The sequence below is a fragment of the Lichenostomus cassidix genome, chromosome 3 (assembly GCF_008360975.1).
Source record: "Lichenostomus cassidix isolate B80296 chromosome 3, HeHo_3.0, whole genome shotgun sequence".
NCBI classification, from domain to species: Eukaryota; Metazoa; Chordata; class Aves; order Passeriformes; family Meliphagidae; genus Lichenostomus; species Lichenostomus cassidix.
This window is the reverse complement of record NC_139483.1, coordinates 10958379-10976072: the sequence shown is the minus strand read 5'-3', so window position 1 is coordinate 10976072 and position 17694 is coordinate 10958379. Positions and strand designations below refer to the sequence as shown.

General features: G+C 46.8%; 2 protein-coding genes across 14 annotated transcripts in view; one reads left to right on the top strand and one right to left on the bottom strand.

Moving 5' to 3' along the window:
- The window catches only part of DHX57 (DExH-box helicase 57), a 49396-nt gene that overhangs the window by 6752 nt on the left and 24950 nt on the right, over nt 1–17694 (top strand). For 2 of the 6 annotated variants that reach the window (XM_085054424.1, XM_085054423.1), the window contains 4 exons: nt 793–867; nt 2375–2573; nt 10172–10284; nt 16569–16760. The gene's annotated coding sequence lies outside the window, so the exon portion shown is untranslated. Of the gene's footprint in view, nt 1–169; nt 273–783; nt 868–2374; nt 2574–10171; nt 10289–16568; nt 16761–17694 lie in introns of those variants that run through there. The other 4 variants (XM_085054422.1, XM_085054420.1, XM_085054421.1 and 1 more) reach the window with 4 other exon arrangements.
- ARHGEF33 (Rho guanine nucleotide exchange factor 33) overlaps nt 1–17694 on the bottom strand; it is a 29202-nt gene that overhangs the window by 4932 nt on the left and 6576 nt on the right. For 2 of the 8 annotated variants that reach the window (XM_085054432.1, XM_085054433.1), the window contains exons 3-14: nt 16341–16424; nt 14891–14940; nt 9398–9562; nt 7731–7852; nt 6739–6881; nt 5695–5754; nt 4877–5092; nt 4115–4244; nt 3365–3497; nt 2520–2603; nt 1645–1728; nt 761–909 (exon numbers count right to left, since the gene is read on the bottom strand). In XM_085054432.1, coding sequence (XP_084910558.1) covers nt 761–909; nt 1645–1728; nt 2520–2603; nt 3365–3497; nt 4115–4244; nt 4877–5092; nt 5695–5754; nt 6739–6881; nt 7731–7852; nt 9398–9562; nt 14891–14940; nt 16341–16424 — 1420 coding nt within the window. Of the gene's footprint in view, nt 1–760; nt 910–1644; nt 1729–2519; nt 2604–3364; nt 3498–4114; nt 4245–4876; nt 5093–5694; nt 5755–6738; nt 6882–7730; nt 7853–9397; nt 9563–10468; nt 10573–14890; nt 14941–16340; nt 16425–17694 lie in introns of those variants that run through there. The other 6 variants (XM_085054435.1, XM_085054436.1, XM_085054439.1 and 3 more) reach the window with 5 other exon arrangements.

The window sequence follows — 17694 nt, the reverse complement described above, 5'->3', positions numbered from 1 at the left end:
GAAGAACCTGTTCTACCTCATCTCCTCCAGTCAGCAGGGCATCCTGCTTTCTGTCTTGTTCTTAATACCTCTCCTGATAGCAGTCCCTCCCCAGCAGTCTGCTCCAGCTCTTTACCACCCTCCATACTTGGAAGCTTTCCTTGAAATTGGACCTTATTCTACTCCTCAGGTCAATCATCACAAGGAGCAAAGGCAACCAGGTTCTGATTTTAGTAAAAAGCCTTGATTTCAAGCAATTGTTTGGAACTGCCACTTGAGAATCTACATTCAGGGTAATTTCTGTCATAGTTCATCTCAAACAGGTTATGGGAGGCTTTAGTTTCTCCTACCTCCTCCCCCAGTAAAATAAGATAGCCTTCTTTTGGAGCCTTGGCCCATAAAGGAAGCTGTCCTTGCCTTCACCAGGGCCCAGAGCTGTCAGAGCTAAATCCCCATGTGTTTTCCCACTGGGAAGTTGCCACCAGCTTAAGGAATCAAATGATCCCATGAAACATGTGGCTGCTATGTTTAGAAGGATTTAGAAGTGATTTTGCTTTCATTCTCAGAGTTAGGCAGAAGGGCCCACCCCAAATCTGACCTCAGTTTGGAAGGCAAATGCCAATAGTGGTCCTTCTCCAGCATGCAGATGCAAAGGGCTTTGTTTTATTTCAACAAGCAATGTACCTGTTGGTCTTGCCTGGACCTAAACCCTCTGTTTGCCAGGCTTCCCCCACACCTCCCTTCCCTGGTGATAGAGAGAATGAGCTGATGTTGTGCTTACTTCTTCAGCTTCTTCCTCTTCTGTATCAGCAGGTCTTCATTGCATTGGAAGAGCAGACTATAGTGTGAGATGAAAACCCGGAGGCGCTGCACACACACCAGCAGCAGGTAATAGTCAGGGTGCTCTTGCTCCGTGAACTTCAGGACATTCTGAGGCACAGAGGAAAGCAGGCTGTTTGGAGGCTGTCCTGACCCCTTCTGGGGAGAAGGTGTTGTTGGAACTATGGATTAGGGCTCTGGAATGCTCATGGCACTGCCCTGGTAGATCTTTTCTAGGCAGCATGAGTTTTTGAGGGACTTGGATGGGGCCTGCCTCCCCCTAGCCCAGTGCAAATGCACAAGGAACCACTGTGAATGTAAGCATGGGATGTGTGGGTGATGGTCTTGTTGAGTTTAGCTTTGGATAAAGAAACCAATGTTTTGATTTTATAGTGCTTGCTTTCTGTGTCTGAAATGCCTTGTCTGAAATGTTTCAGTATGATTCAGATAAGCCTTCTGTGAACCAGAACTCTTTCTCAGCCATCTCTGTATAGGAGAGGTTGTTGGGCCCTAAGAACCTTCTCAGATGTGCCACATCTCTGGCCTCCTGTTTTCCCAGAGCAGCAGGTAGCAGAGCCTTTGGCTTCCCAAGGGATAAAAGCTGTTTCTGTCAGGTGAAATGGAGCAGCTGGCAAATATAAGGGAGCTTCAGGTGAAAATGATGAAACTTGAGCTACTGTTAGCTGGCTTTCCATTTCAAAGGGGTTTTTCGTGTTTTTTGTTTTAAAGAACTCATTGGGTTTGCCAGAAGCCCTATATCTGTACAGGCCCAAATACCAGCTCTGAGTTAAAAGTCACCTGATGTGATAAGAATTCAACAAGACAGTTTCCATCCTGAGGCCCTACCTGTAGATGAATAAGGTATTCAGGGATTCGCTGGACTATATGAAAGAACAGAATGTAGAGATCAGACTTGATTTCTTCTTCTACCTGAAATAGAGAAAGCGACTTAAGAGTCTTTTCCACCCATAAAACACATCTACTTCCAGATGGTTCTGTGGTTTAATGAGGAGTTATGCTGTAAGGAGTTACAAAAGGGGCACACCAGTCATTTAGGTTGGGGATTATCTACTAGGGACACTCAGTCTAATTAATTAAATAGGTGTGCATGTTGAAAGCACACTAGTTAAGTTTCAGTGAAACCCCAAGAAGATACTGTTGATCAAAATGAAGTTCTTAGTTTAGGGTCAAATGAATTGAACAAAATGAGATTGACTTCCAAATTAAAAGATCTTGGAAGCAAATAAATGTGGTTTAGTTATGGCACTTTAAACTACCTATATGTTTAACTTTCCTAGTTTAAACCAAGAATTAAAGGTGTGAAAACAAATACCTGAAGCTGAAAGTGAAGACTTTTTGCTCTATAAAGCACTTACAGCCTCACTCTTGATCTCTCTGTTTGGATGAGTCCTCCATTTTCCAGGAGACACTTGCCTGGAAAAGGTCTGGATAGCATGTGCATAGGCAAGGGAGGCAACCTTTTGGGAGGTTTAATTCAGGATGTTGTTTCATGGCACAGCAGAAAAACAGCTTTGATTACACAGAGTAGTCAGCATGTTAAATCTGCTTTTTGTAGGTGCCTCTCAGCCATGGCAACCTCCAGGAAACTGGCATTTGGCAACAGAGCAAGTGGATTGGCAGGACAGTTCCATCATGGGCAGGCATAACAGGAAGAGATCCAGGCTTGCACATTGCCATCACGTGTCTGGGAAGGAAGTTACCTCCTTCAGGATCACCACGTGGATCAGAGAAATGCATTCTGGCAGGTCCCTCAGGTAAGCAACGTAGTAATCCAGAAAATTATTCTTACAAAAGAGAAAGAGAAAAGAACAAAGAAACAGTTTTTTGGTCATACAGCCAGCCAAACTGTTGATTCCCCACCATCACTGCTGGAAGGTCACCAGTGCAGCAGAGCTGCTGTGTGACTCATTCAGGGCTTGGAACTTCTCAGGAAAGTCTGTTTTACAAAAAGTGTTCAGCTGTTGAACACAGTGTGTAAGGCTTTACAGCAGGTGGGGAGGGCTAGAGAGGCTGTGCAGCAAGAAGCTTTTCCTATCTAAGACTCTTAAAACTGATGAGGTGTCAGATGAGCTTTTACACATCCTTGCAGGAGAGGTCCTGCTGCTCACCAGGGCAACAGAAGTGGGCCCAACAAACCAAATGGGATAAGAGGCCTGCCCACCTGCTTGTCAGAACTCTGAGCAAGGTGTAGTGGGGCAGGGGAGCATCAGAAACACTCTTTGCCACACCCTCACTGGAAGTACAGCCATTCAAGCTGTCAAGGCTCATGTGTGTCTCCTGCAGGTGAGTCTAGGTCTCTTGTACTGGTTAGAGCTGTGCTGTGGGGCTGCTTGCCCACAGGTGGGTCTGGCACGTGGCATCCCTGAACAGCAAAGGGGCTGCCATGCCCCAGGACTCTGCTCCAAGGGAACTTGCTAACAGGCCTAACCCTTCAGGCCACAGCTGCACAGCACACCCCCTCTGTTGCAAGGTGTCTCAGCCCACCTGTGCCTCAACAAGACATCATGAATCATGACAAAAGTTTCTGGAGAGGTCTTTAGCATACCTCATCATTTGTCAGCTTCAGGAAGATGTCTCCTAGGATCCCTTGTCGTGGCCAGCTCAGGACTCGCTCCTGGAGAGCATGCAGTAAATCCACATGCTGCTGGACCAGGAACCGCAAAGAGTTGGGGAAAAAACTGAAGGGAGACCAAATCAGACTGGTTACACAGAGCAAAACTTTGTCCCTAATAAGTGAATACTGCTGAAGTGGGCATTCATGGGTGGTCAGCACAGCCTTGCACATGAATTATTAACTACATGTATTATTGCTGCTATAGCACTGCTGTTATTAACTCCTTTGGTTGGAGTCCTGGCTGCATCAGGGGTCTTGTTTTGGCTGATGTGTACATGCAAGTGCCCTCTTCAGCTGGCTATTCATAAAGTGTTTTGAAAGCTTCTTAGGCTGGCTTTGCAATGCATTGTCTGGCTGACCAGAATTAGCAGCACTAAAAAGCCCAGGGCAATGCTGCTGTGGCTGATGATGTCTGGTCAAAATATGCTACTGCCTTTCTGCCATTTCATGCTGATTTCATCCTGAATCAGAATGGAGATGGTGGACCAGATACAAGGGACAGGTGGGAAAGTCTATAATGACTACAAAATCCTCCCAGTGCCTCCAATTTTCAACTAGAAATAAACTAAGTGTTCAAAGATCTCTCTGTGGATGAAAGAAAAACGTATGAAAGGGTGATGCAGAAAGAATATTGAATGAAGAAAACTCCCCAAAAGACAGAGAGCACATTACATCAAATACCTTCTCTCTTTGGTGCTTCTTTTCACATCTGGCCCTTGCAGTGTTGCCTTGATCTTCAGGATTAGGGAAAGGTTGATGACATACTTCCTTTCTGACTCCAGCAGCTCCAAAGCGATGTTCTGCCTTTTGGCTTCCAGAAGATAATGGTTAAGTTGAAAAATAAGAAACTACTGACCTCAGGGACATATTAGACTGGTGAACTGATGTTGAATCATGAAAGGAGAAATGTGTTTAAAAGTGATATCAATATCTTGTCTTTTTGCATCTTCTTTCCCTAAAATTTAAACTCCAGCCTGATGCTGCAGCATTCCCCAGAGCCTAGATGACTAGAGCCTCAGTCTACTAAGAAAGCTCCAAAGCAAATCTGTTTTCCCCTATGAATACCAAATTTTTCTAAGAATAACAAAACAAGCAATCAAAGGTAAAACAACTCATATTAGGGTTTCCCATCCTGAAGAACTCCTGCAGAATGAGAAATTATGGTTTTCACCCGCTGAAGCAACTACACTGCTGAAATCCCATCGGTACTCTGAACCTGACAGGTCTTGTAGAGGAGAATGGCTGTCCTGGGTACAGAGTGATTTTGTCAGCCACACAGCCCAACAAATACAAAGGTCTTAGAGTGTGAGGCCCTGAGAGATTCCCCCCTAGCAGGAGAAACTGGTCTCTGTGTCTCCCTCCATGGATGCTGATCACCAGCCAGCTCACACCAGACAGGGATACAGCTTTGAGCCTCTCTAGCCAGAGTTTTCTACTCCTTACCAGCCAAAGAGGGTTCACATATGATGTTGTCTGCTGAGCTGTATCTGCTTTGGCCCATGTCTTTCCCTCTCTCTGGTTGCTCTTTGGAAATGTATTCATCTCCCCAGTCCTTGGTATCCTTGGGCTGCTTCCACACTGTTGATGACAGATGCATTTTCGACTGCCCCTCTGTTGCCAGGGAGGGCTTGAGGCTGTCATCTGTCTCCATGGCTGCTCCTGCAATGACAGACAGGTCTGGGGACTCTTGACATCTCAGCTGACATGTTATGCTACAGCAGGCAGCTAAGCTGTGTTTCCATCCATTTGAAGCAGTGGAAGGACAGTTTGGAGCATTCTTTGTGCTTCACAAGGGCTGTAGCCTTGTAGAGTTAATTTACAGAGGAAGTGCAGTTGGTGAGCACTTCAGCAGAACAAGGTTTGCACTCTTCCAGCATTTATTTGCAGGCCAAATAAGACCAAAAATTCGACATATATTAGAGAAGAAAAAAGACCATCCCTTCCCAAATGGCCAAAGGGTGCTCTCATTATTCTTTGTCACATCAGGAAGCCTCAATTATTCCTTTGTGCAAAAGCACTAGAATCTGAGGAAGCAACAGCAGAAAGGCCTTCTCTGCCAAATCCTTGGCATTGACCATCAGGTATTGCAAACATGTGTTTGCCCTCATATCTCAACTGCAAGTATGAAAATGGAGCTACATGGCAGAATGGAAGACATCCCTATGAAATGCCTTCCCTGAAAGCATTTCTTCAGGGCAGTAAAACAAGCACTCCAATTGAATCATTGTCCTGCTGACTTTTGATGTTTGATGTTTTCTTACCTGGGCCTGCTATGACTTTCACACCTCCTTCTCCCATTGGCATGATCCTGGTGTCAGACACTGTTGAAGAACAAAGGGAACTTTAACAAGAGAAGACAACTGTAGAGCAGGCTTCCTCCTCCCAAGCCCTGTCAGTAGGGCTAAATCCTCCAGTTTTTAACAGTTTTGCTATGAAAACACCCCTTTTGGGCTCTCAGTAAGGAGAATCTTTACTGCTGTGCTCCTGTCACAGTCTGTGTTTCAGTAGCACTTGCAGGCAGATAATGTGAGGTCCCTGTTGTGCTCAGTACTGTGTGACTGCAGAGGAGTGTGAGCAGTCTTGGCTTCTCCTGCCCTGTAGGTGCATGTTGGGCAGAAGGTATTCCACACAGAACAAGAGGAGGGGGCCTAACACAGAGTTAGGGCTGTCATTTTGAGTGCAAAGGAGCTTATTGAAGAGCAGACTGGAAAGAAAGGAGCAGAGGGAAAAGAGAAAGATGGCTTGCAAGAGGGACATGAGGGAGAGGGCTAACATGCCACCTCAGAGTGTAGGGCAGAGGAGGGCCATCACTAGCAGGTTCTGAGCAAAGCAGAGTAGAAAACAGCACATGGTTTTCATCTAATCTCTGCCCTTGTCAACATTTAAAATCCAATTTTTTATTATCTTCCTATCTCAACAGCAAAAGAGTGATAGACCAGCTTAGATCTCCAAACTTAATTATAAAATGAAAGGCGCTGGTCTGTCACCTTTTCTTTGATTCCAAGTGTTTGGCAGTTGACAGTGTTTTCCTCATCCAGGTGTGATCCTCCTTCCTGTTCCCTGCTCCCTTACACAGAAACAAAACCACGATTTTTATCAAGAGCCCTCATTTGGTTCTGTATCTGTGCCACTGGCACTACAGGAATGAAGATCCAGCCTGCATCCCTTTCCTGGGAGGAGGTAAGAAATGGCTTTGGGCACAATGTTTGCCAAGCAAATACTTCCTGAACCCAGGTTACCCTAGCGATCTTTTTCTGCTTTTTTTTCCTGAGGAAGGCACTGCATTTGCCTATTCCATTTCCTACCTTTTTCATAAGTCACGTTGTGCAAAAGACTTGTAAAATCTTCATTAATGAGCACAGGTTCTGGGAGGTTGATGGATCGAAATGGGCTGCCCTGGAGAGGTGTTGGTACTGTCTGTGACCCGTGGTCATCCTTCTGTGCTCTTCTGTACAAACACAAAGAAAGAGTGGTTGGAAAGTCTGAATGCTACAGGTGAAGCTCCTGCACTACATTTGTGGCCAACACTGTCAGAAGTAGGACAACTCTAACAGAGACCAGGAAAGGAGCTGGCTTTGATGGAATTGGCAGTTCATGAACAATGTTCTGGAAATAACTTCCACTGGCTATAGGAGAAGGTTATTTCGGATCTATTCTTTTGAAGAGCATATTTAATCTAATTAAATACCTTAATTAGCTAAGGGGCTAGCCTAGATTTGCAAAGTGTTTGCATCAAGGCAGCTGTATAGACTCATGATCAAAATTCTGTTTTCAGAAGGAGGCTAATTAGAATCAAGCTGGACAACCATCTGCTTCCACACAGCATCAGTGTGGCCCAGCTGTGTGCAAACATGCTCTGACTGCTCAGAGGAGAAAAGGCTGGTGACAGGAAAGCAGAGCATGACTGCACTTGGTGGCTTCCATGGCTTGGAAGGAGAAACTGCAGTGCTGTTGTCTGGATGGGGGTGGCTTAGCAACACCTCCTAATGGAAATCTCTGACTTTCAACAGTGTTCCTGCCCTAAAATGTCTGCAACGGGTCTGTGTGTTCCACCAGGCCCTGGTTCTCCAGAGAGCTGCTGGGGGCTGTTTTGCTGTTGGAATCACAGGGAAGTGTTAGCATTTTTCTGCTATGTTTGCACTGTGGGGTGTCTATCTAAAAGCCTGGGGTGAACTGAAGCATTTCATACACATCTCCAGCCAGGAAAAATATCCAAAAAATTAAGTTATACAGAAATGAACAAAATGGACACCACTGCTAATTAGCATTTTCAGCACCCTGGACTTTGGGCCCTTACTTAGCTTTCATTTTCCGTGATTCCCGCCGTTTCTCTTGCTGCAGCTGCTCAATTTTCTGTTGCATTTCCTCCTGCTTGGCACTGATTTCTTCAATCATTGACTTTGCATCGCTGAGCTCCTCCTGAGAAACAGGTAAAAGCACAGCATTCCCAGGGTGCCCATCAGCCTTATGTGGCACAGCTCTGAATGCTGGCTGGTGTGCACTCAAGGTGCTTCAGGGTGCTGTGGGGAGTCGCTCTGTGATCAGACCCTCTTCCTTTGCAAGTCCAGGATGTGTCACACGTGCCATGTACAACGTGGCACAACATGGTGATATCTAATTCTACAGGCAACTCATCCAAACCAGCGTGGTGTCACTTGATCAAGGCACTGGTGGGAGATGGAGACTCAGGGCTTCATCCACCACCAGTTGAAATCACTGGGAAAACTCCTACCCTTAATGGCATTTGGAGGTGGACTTTGTGGAGCACATTCCCCTCTGCAGTTTTCCAGCATGTGTATTCACATGTTGCACTTGGTTCAGATCCCAGTGTGATCTTTTGCCAGTCAGGCCTTGGATCTGCCCTTTTAGCCTGGTTTCCTAAGGAAATGAGGCCCTCCATATCCTCCCTGTCCATCCTCCCTCAGGTGGCTTCAGCCAAGCCTTACTCAGATGTAGAGCTCTGATGCATGAAGTTCCTGCAGGTTTCAAGAACGTGAGCAGCAGGATGGAGGAGAAATACTCAGGAGTTTAATGTAAACCGGAGGATTTTCCTCAAGGAAGGAGGTGGCTCACTGGGAGCTCAGCATTTGAACAGTCGACATGGGCATGAGGCAGATGGAAGGCAGCCTTTGTCCCTTCTGTTGCTTGCATAATTCTTTATATCTGGATTTTAAATCCCCTTTTCCCCTATAACAATGTCCTGGATAACGCTGTGTCTGGTTGCTCTGAGACCTCTCCCATATGCCCTTTCCCTTTTTGTTGTCTCCCTTGCTCATCTGGCACCAAGGACTCCTTTTGCCTGGTGCCATCTCTCTGACACAGGGTTAGTAATGGACTTTTCCAGTAAGCAGCCCTCTTTAACTTCACAAGGTATTATTGACTCAGCAAAACCCCATGGGGAAAATTTGCAATTAAAACAATAAAAGAGTTCCTCTGCCTGCCTCGTCACAGGCAGTCATTCAGTTTCTGCATGGAGACACTGGCTGGTCTAAAATGTACATCAAGCCTTCTTGCTAGGCTGTCTCTCCAGCCCTTTGTCTTTATCCTCTTGGGCCAGATCAAACCAGACAGCACTTCCTCCCAGCCATGTGGAAATGCGACTTCAAAAGGCTTTAGGGTTTTGTGTTAATTTGCTGCTCCCCAGTGGCTTTGGTTCCTGCAGAAAATGCAGGAGACCTGAGCCAGGGAGAGGTGTGGGACAGTAGTGTTGCTTGTGCCCAGGTAGCTCCCTGCACTGCCTCATGGCCAGTCAAGAAGGCCAAATGGGCCAGAATATGGATTACTTTTGGGTTGGAGCAGTCAGGGGAGACCCAAAGCCAAAGGAGGTACCCCAGGTGTATCCAAAACAATGCCCACTCCTTCTCTTTGCAAACAGGAAGTATTGATGGAGGCAGGGGAATGCTTCCCTCTGCCACACAAGCTTATGTGGAATGTATGCAGCCTCCCCACAGGTCACACTCCTACCTTGAACGTGTTGAGGGAATTCTTCATCTCAGCCACCTTCTCTTCCATGGCACAGCGGCAGCTCTTGACCTTCTCTTCCAGGGCATACTCTCCATGTTGGATCCGTGACAGCTCCTGCATTGCTTCTGTGAAACCTGCCTTCAGCTCAGAGGCTAATGCCTGCAACTACAGCAACCACAAACATGCTGGGTTCAGTCCCTCCTCCCAGGCTCAGGTGTTGGTGTCCCTGAGGGTCACTCAGCTGGCACAGAGGCTGGGTGTAACCCATCCTGTAAGGTTCTGTTCTCTTTCTCCTCCTCCTTTCATGGCTGGGAAACATGGGGAGAGGTCTGGCCCCTGCTGCAGCCTCAGTACAGAGTAGGAGGTGTTTGTCTTGGGCAATCAATGTGCCCCTTTTTTAGACTTTTTTTTAACTTTTTCAAGTTTTTCCAGGCTTCCTGGCAGTTTGCAGCCTGTCAGCCTGTAGAAGGAGAGGACAGCCTGAAACATGCCAAGAAGGTTTGCAATAACAGCAGCCAGATTATTAATCTCCAAAGCAGCTGAGCAATCAAGAAAGTGTCCAGTTTTGAGCAAGTCCTCCTCCCACACATGCTCATGGGGCTGGTACTCTCCCCACACAGGTCTAACCCCTGTCTCTCCAAGGGCTGTGGAGAAGCTCTGTCCTTTGTCCTTTCCAGGAAGGAGGCAGCTCTAACCTGTGCTAGGGAGGGAACAGGAGGTTTTCCCCTGGCATCCAGTGACGCTGTGCCCACTCTCTCTGTTTTCTATCCCTAGAGGCCCTAATGCTGCTGGAAGAGCTCACCACCTAAGCTGGAGGCAGCCAGTGACAGCCAGGTGAAGCAGGAGATGGACCGGGGCAAGCCAGGCTGGCAGAGCAAGCAGACAAGGCAGGTGTGGAGGTGGGCAGTGAGGGGAGGTCGGCAGAGGGCTAAGCAGGGAATACCCTTTGGGAGCAGCTCGGGCTGGTGACCCTGAACTCTCCCCCAGTGCTGTGAGCGAGGCGCTCGTCCTGCCTGCACAAAGCCCACAGCGAGGTCGCGGCCCAAGGCGCTTCGGTCCAGAGGTTTTTACCTTTACAACAGAAATTCGGCCTAACATCTGGTTATTAACTGAGTCCGAAACGGGAGCACTGGTGGTAAGCGGAGAGCCACCCCGGGAACTCAGGCGCTTGAGTCCTGCAAATGGAGCAGAGATGGCTTCCGATACCTCGGGGCAATGGCATGCAGCAGCCTCCTCTGGTCAAGACTGGCAGTGTCTTTACAGAGGATGGCTACCTGCCATCCCCACTCCTGCCCCAGCGCTCTCCCCACAGCCCCCGGTCTGATCTGGCTGGACACATGTTTCCAGAGTGCCTGGGTAGGAGGAGTGGGACTGACAGGAGCCACAGGCACTGGGACAGGGCAGAGGGGAGCAGGAGTCTGAGGACATCTTCCCTCCTCAGGATGGGAGGGAAACCTTGAGTCCCCAAGCCAACTGGAGCTGCAGACCCCTTGGCTCAACCCTTTCCCCCACCCCTCCTGGCCACAGTGTCACCCTGTGACCTGTGAGTGTAGCCTGAAGGGTTAGAGGGGCTGCTTAGGGCAGACAGTGAGCACACTGCTTCTGAAATCTCAGCCCAGATGGTCGTGGCATCATCAGACATCCTAACAACATATGTGCCTGGAGAAGGGGGAGGGAGAGTTATAAAGCACTGCAACTGTGCAAAATGTTAATATTCCCATCCCTGCTCACAGGTGCTTGACACACTTCCCCCTGAGTTGACATGGCCAAAGCACAGCCTATCTGCCAGCCTGCATCAGGGCTAGGTATCACACACTGCCCTCCAAGTCAAAAGGGTTGATTCGTCAGATCTGTCCCTTCCAACTGGAATATGCTATTCCTTCTATCCTATGCTATCCATTGTAGAGATCTGCTTTAGGATGGAAATATCACAGCTCCAAGTCTTGCTAGCAGTGGAGCACTCCTGGAGCTGGCCCTAGAGATAACACAGACTGGGGAGAATAAACTCAAAATGAAATGTTTCTGCCCACAAGCCTGGCCATCTCCTCCTCAGATGCTTCCAGAAAGGGGGTAAACTGCACAGATCCTTTGAAGGGTATAGGGATGGTAATCATTGCTGATCTTGAGGTTTCAGAGTAAAAAAACTGCAAGACGTCAGCAAAAGTCAGTAAAAATTGACCACTGCAGAGACTTTGGTGTCCATGTGCACTGAAACACTCTATGAAAGTAGAGTTCACCAACAAAAAGAAAGATTTGGATTAGAGGCTGGAATAATATCCTCTGCATCTAAGTGCAGACAGTGACCCATTATTTTGGGATTTGTGGTTGGCCAATCTCTGCTTTTGCAGTGACAGTGCTAGCTTAGTTTCTCTGTGTGTCCATCTCAGTGCTCCCAGCCCGAGTCTGTCCTGCCCCATATATCCTTCCTCAGCCCCATGCAGCTTGCAGTGGCTATTTCAGACACTGAAATGCATCCTTGTGTTGCTGCTTGGTGGATGAATGCAGCCAGAAACACCAACCAGCCACAGGACTTTTGCAACTGAATGTGAAGTGCTGAAACCCTGAGACCTCCCAGCTCAGAGCACAGAAAGGAAATGCAGTCTTGTGGCATTGGATGCAGGGTTGAGCCAAAATCAAGTGAAGTGGTACAGGAACAGCATGTTATGTTTAAACTCTTGCCAACACAATATAGCTATGGATTTTAGTTTGAGCTCATTTCTAAAAGCAAGCTGTAGAAAACCATCCTTTAAATCCCATAAGCTGTTAAAACAGATGGAAGCCATTGAACTATCAGCCCCTGCCCATGTCTTGCCCAAGTGATTATGCCTACAGGACCAGAGAGGTATTTCACAGGTTTGTGGCCCTCTGGAAAGTCAAGACTAACTATAATGTGTTGCCCTGGCTGATTTACTCATGGGAATAAAGACACACCTTAACACTTAAGTTGTAGAATTTAAGGAACAACTTAACAGCTTAAGTTGAACTAATGCCTAGAGCATAAATGAATCTGCACAGTCACAGGGAGTCCTTAGAACCTGTCCAAGAACTGTTCAAGAAAAGTATTTAGGCATCTAAATAATTTATTACCAGATACAGATTTCAGTGCCCATCTGCCTTTGGAGTGTGGCCCTCAAACCTGACAGAGCGAAGCAGTGAGGCATCAAGTGCCATGTGTCTGTAGTAGGTTATGTCTGTCTTGGGCCCCATGACTCCCATTTCACCTGCTGCCCTGATGTTTTTCAGCTCTGTGTGGAAAAACCATGCTGTTCACAAAGGATGGACAGGAATGATGCTTCTTCCCAGACCAGAGGCAGTAAAACTGCAGAGTCTCCCCCTTCTCTTTTGGTGGGTGCCAGCAATTTGAGACATTTGCAAAAGATAATGACTGTCCTTGCAGCCTAAAACTTTGTTCAGGCTTTGAGGCAGCCCAGGGAAGATGGTTGTGGCCAGCAGATGGGGATGGCTTATGGAAGGAAGGAGTGGGATGGAAAGAGGGCAGCAGAGCCTTGGTGAGCTGGGTCACTGCCCTGGCTGCCACTAAAATGATGAGAGGTTGCCCTTGCTTCTGTGAGTAGCTGTGTCCCCACAAGTTTCCCCCAGCACTGGCCAAGCTGTCCAGGCCTCTGTCTCCACAGGGATGGCCATTTCCATCTGCCACCCTTGGCAGCTGCCTAAGTCCTTACTCTTGAACCAGGACCTGCTGTCTAGGACCTTGAGCTGAAGCCTCTCAAAACCAGTAGAAAACAGGCTCATGATAAAGGAATAATGCACAGAACAATTCTGCTATTATTAATATATCCTTGAAAAGAGCAAAACCTTCTGTGGCTGTGAAGGAGTTCTGTCTGTGTTACTTCCCCCAGCTTATCTACTGTCCATTACTTTGCACATCTTTTGGGGCTGGTCTGAAGAAGTAAATAGACATTGTGTCACTAAAAAAAGGGCTACCTGAGGACACTGCTTGAAACCAATCTGGGACAAAGTCCAGTGTTTGCCACAAACCCTGGATCTGATTTTTCTGAGTTGCATGGTGCATGCTTTTGCCAGGAAACGACTAATTTTCATAACAGCTACTAACTCCTGTGTTTAAGGCCAGCACTTCTACAGCCAAGCATTAGGAAGGCTTGCAGTGCCTCATAGCAGGAAAGCAGTAGAGCTACAGTGATTTACAGTGGTAAAGAACCTGGCCCTAGGAGTATATCCAACATATGTATTCCTACGTAGGGATGGCAGGAATACAGTCAGAGCAGCAGGGTAAGTACAGAAGAGAACGATGGAGGTACTTAAAGGGGGCTGCAAGTGCTCATGAGTGCTCATTCCACATCTGTGCAGTCCCTGTTGGTAACTGCATTGTCCATAGAGCCTTTGCTGAAGCAGAAGGGAAGAGCCAGCTGGTGACTGACATGCAAGGATTCATGAAGGTACCCATGTGTCAGCTGGAAAGCAGCATGTGTGCATGATGCATGTTGGATCCACTGCACTGGACCCTTCAGCAACCCAGCCACAGCTCCTGCTTGGAGCTGTCTGGATGGGAAAAGAGGATGAGATGAGAGAAGTGCTGGGTAGTTCATGGAAAGCAGGGCCTTCTCCACTTGCCATGGTGCACTTGCAAGCAATTACGGACATTAGCGTTGCAGTGGTGACAAGGGAGGTCTCAAACAGTCTGGATTTCCACTTCAGAGGTATGTTTCCTCTTTCAGATTACAGGTCCATATTGAACCAGAGCAGGGATTAAAGTGCTTAAAACTCTGTCACATTTCCTGCAGACTGGAAATGCATAGGAAACATCACTGTGGAAAGGCTGAAACTGCATCTTACAGGATGGATACTCCCTGGGCTGTGGTATAGACAACCTCACTGCATCTGTGGTGTCTAACTGCAGCAAGAATGTCAGCCCAAGCAGAGGCCACAGAGCTCAGGAGGAACTGATCACCTAGAGCCCAAAGACAGGCTGGGAGGGCAGCCAGAGACATGCAGAAAGACTCAACACTCTGGCTGGTCTGCATTATCAGGCAAGAGCACCCCATGGTCTGAGGAGCTGGGAGGCTGCCAGGATAACCCAAAGCCCCACAGAAAACTTGGGCCCCTGCTGCAGGAGACACCCCTGCCCCATGGCAGTCAACAGATCCTTGCTCCTGGGACAGTTCATCAGGTTTGCTGAAAGCTCATCAAAGCTCAGTCATGAAATCTCCCTCCAGCCCAGTGAATTGACATTCTCTAATTGGTGCTAACCATGTCAGTTGCTTAATTAGCTGAGCTCACAAATCTCCTGTCTAAAAACAACTGATTGTGAGCAGAGAAATTTTACTGAAAGGTCTTTTAAATGAGGCCCAAGATGTGTGATATTTATTCATACAGTGTGCACATTTTGTTTGTCATGTTCCTTGTAAATGCCTACACTTTTCCTTCAACTTAATTTAGCTTTTTAACTACTTTTTATATATTAGTAACTCTTTAAATTCTTTGAGTTATTTAGGGCATTTTGCTCATCTTTACCTGGGAAATCTGTGTTGCAGGGGTACTCACAGGCACACTTTCAGTCCCTCCTGTGGGAATAAAGAACTTCAGTCAATTAAAATGACTTATAATGGTTGCTATAAATAACTGGAACAGAGGGTTTGAAGTCCCTCTTGAGGAGCAAATCAGTTTTAAAGGACTCAAGTCTCACTTTAGGAGGTCTGAACACCATATAGTTTGTAAAATAAACTGCAATTATAAAATGGGAATGACTCACCTAAATTTAGATGTTAAATTCACCTTATTTGCTGTCCTGTGTCTGGCCAGGGTTGATCCATACAAGGAATTGAGAAAGCTTGTATGTGCAATTAGGACTAATTTGCTCCCTGTGATGTTTAGTTCTGTGGACCAGCCTTAGGTAACAGGGGTTTTTTTTTGTCCTAAAGCATTACTGATCTGTTTCTCTTCTGAAATAGTAAATTTTATCCTCTGCTATATCTGTACATATTTCTGTTATCTCCACAAAAGGCTGACCTTGTCTGTATATTTTAAGCCCTAATTTATATTTTGTCACACTGCATTCCAAGCAGTAATCATGTCTTTTCTAACACCAAAAAAAATTACACCTTTTCATTGGTTTCATCATTCCTGGGAGTTTGTGGCATGCTGATCCCACTTGATTTTGTACAACTGAACATTTGTGAAAGAGACTTAGCTCAAGGAGATTATAACTATTTTTGCAGAAGTATTTTGGACACTGCAGATACATTATCTCTAGGCATTAATCATAGAATCATGAGTTGAAAAGGACCTTTTTAAGGTTATCTAGTGCAAATGTCTTGTGCAGAAATCTTCAGTTGTCCAACAGAAATTACCACTGGTTGTGCTGCCATGGTGCTTTAAGGGAATTGCAGTCCAGTGGCCATTGTGTTATTCCCTCCATCAGGGTCCCTGGCTGGCCCTCAATCCCAGAAAACACCATGCTACTCTGTTCCTCGTCTGGATTGCCTCCCCTTGGGAATGCCACTTCATGAGATGGATTTTCTCTTGCCTCCAAGAATTTGCTTCATCCATCTCTGCTGTTAAGTCTCAGACATGACCAGTGACCCCGTGCCCAACTCCAGGGAAAGCCAAGCTCCTTCTTTCCATGCTGGCTGCAGATGCTTGATGTTTTTCCAACCTGGGCCTTTAAGACCACAGAAATTCAGTCCTGCAGAGGCTGGAAAAGCATGCAGGGGGGACTCTGCACAGTCAGCCAGTGGAAAGTTGAAGCCTGGAAGTCAGAGCTATACAAGGCATTGCTCCATTCTGATTTCTTTACCCCTGAGGGGGAATGTGGGTTACCACCAAGGGCACCTATGAAATGGCCCTGTTCTGGTCTCTAGGATTTGTCCTGATTCAGAGGAACTTGAGTGAATTCCCCAGTGACTTGCAGAAGGGACAGGCAGAGAGGCTGTGTGCTCCTCTCTGCCCATGTGCCACTTCCTACCTGTGCTAGTGGCTCTCTCAGCTGTGGGGTTGGGTAGCTGGGTCAGACACTGGCCCTCTGGGGAATATCCTCTCATGCTTCCTCCTAGGGAAAACAAGAGGCAGCAGGCTGACTGGGAGAAGTAACTATGACTCCAACCTGCCAGCTGTTTAGGGTCAGAACTCATCAGCCAGCCTGCACCAAGTCCCACATTTCAACTTTTAATTAACAGGTTGTTTTCATTTTCAGCTTTGGCCCTTCTGGGTCTTTTTTTCCAGATTTTCTTTGCAACCACATGAACTAGAAACCAGCCTTTGGCCTGAAGCTTTCTCATGATGCCTGGAGCTGAGGCTTGAGAAGACAGCCTGTGTATACAGTGATCCTCCTGAATCATGGAAACTGAGGCCCATGCCTTTTTTGTTGGGCTCTTGCTGTGGGATGGTAAGGACTGACCCAAAAAGAGCAAGAGGACATGTTTTTGAATTAAGAGTACAACACAAACCCGGTGCTGGGAGGACAGGGAGATGCTGTTTTTACAAAATGGGTGAGTGCATTGGATGCTGAGCTATGTGAAGGACTGGAGGTGTCAGGCAGAATAGCACAGCAAGGAAGAGCTTCCTCATATTTTCTTTGGGTGTCTTTCAATCTGGTATATAACACAGAGGGTCTGACCCAAACCCTGCAGAAGTTTGTAGGCATCTTTCATGTGGATTTAATTGTGGATCAATCTGTAATGTCCTTGGATATAATCAAAGTGAGGAACTGCTCCTGAGCAAGATCAGAAATGGGGAGGGGATCACTGCTACTGGGACTTGACCTCCCACCTTTGCCATGAGCACTGAATGTACCCAGTCAAAACCCAGATCATTTCTCTAAAGTCACTGCTAAGAGCTGAAGCAGAGGAGGCTCCTCACAGTCACACTGTGGGAAACAAGGGACTTTGTGGATATCTCCCAGTTTCTGCAGCGAACATCTGCAGTCCATGAGGGCATACCAATTAATTGGAAAAAAATCCCTGAGTTAATTTCCTTTTCAGCCTGCTGTAGTGTAAGGGCCTAGGTACACAGACCTAATTTCATCAAATTAGAATAACAATAATAATACTCATAGAGAAATTAACTTTTCTGTTAACTATGCCATGAATACTGGCACCACCAAACATCTTTTAAGAGGGAAAGATGTGGTCCAGTCTCTCTCCTGAGCTGACAGTTGACAACTCCTAAAGCTGCTCCCCTGCTCATAGTTTCAAGAGTTCCTCAGCATATGGACACAGTGCCTCTGAGGTGGCAAGGCAGAGCACAGTGCAAGGGGTTTGGGGTGGAAAGCAAGTACCAAATTCCTCTGAAAGAAGTCAGTAACCACTTGACCCCTGGAT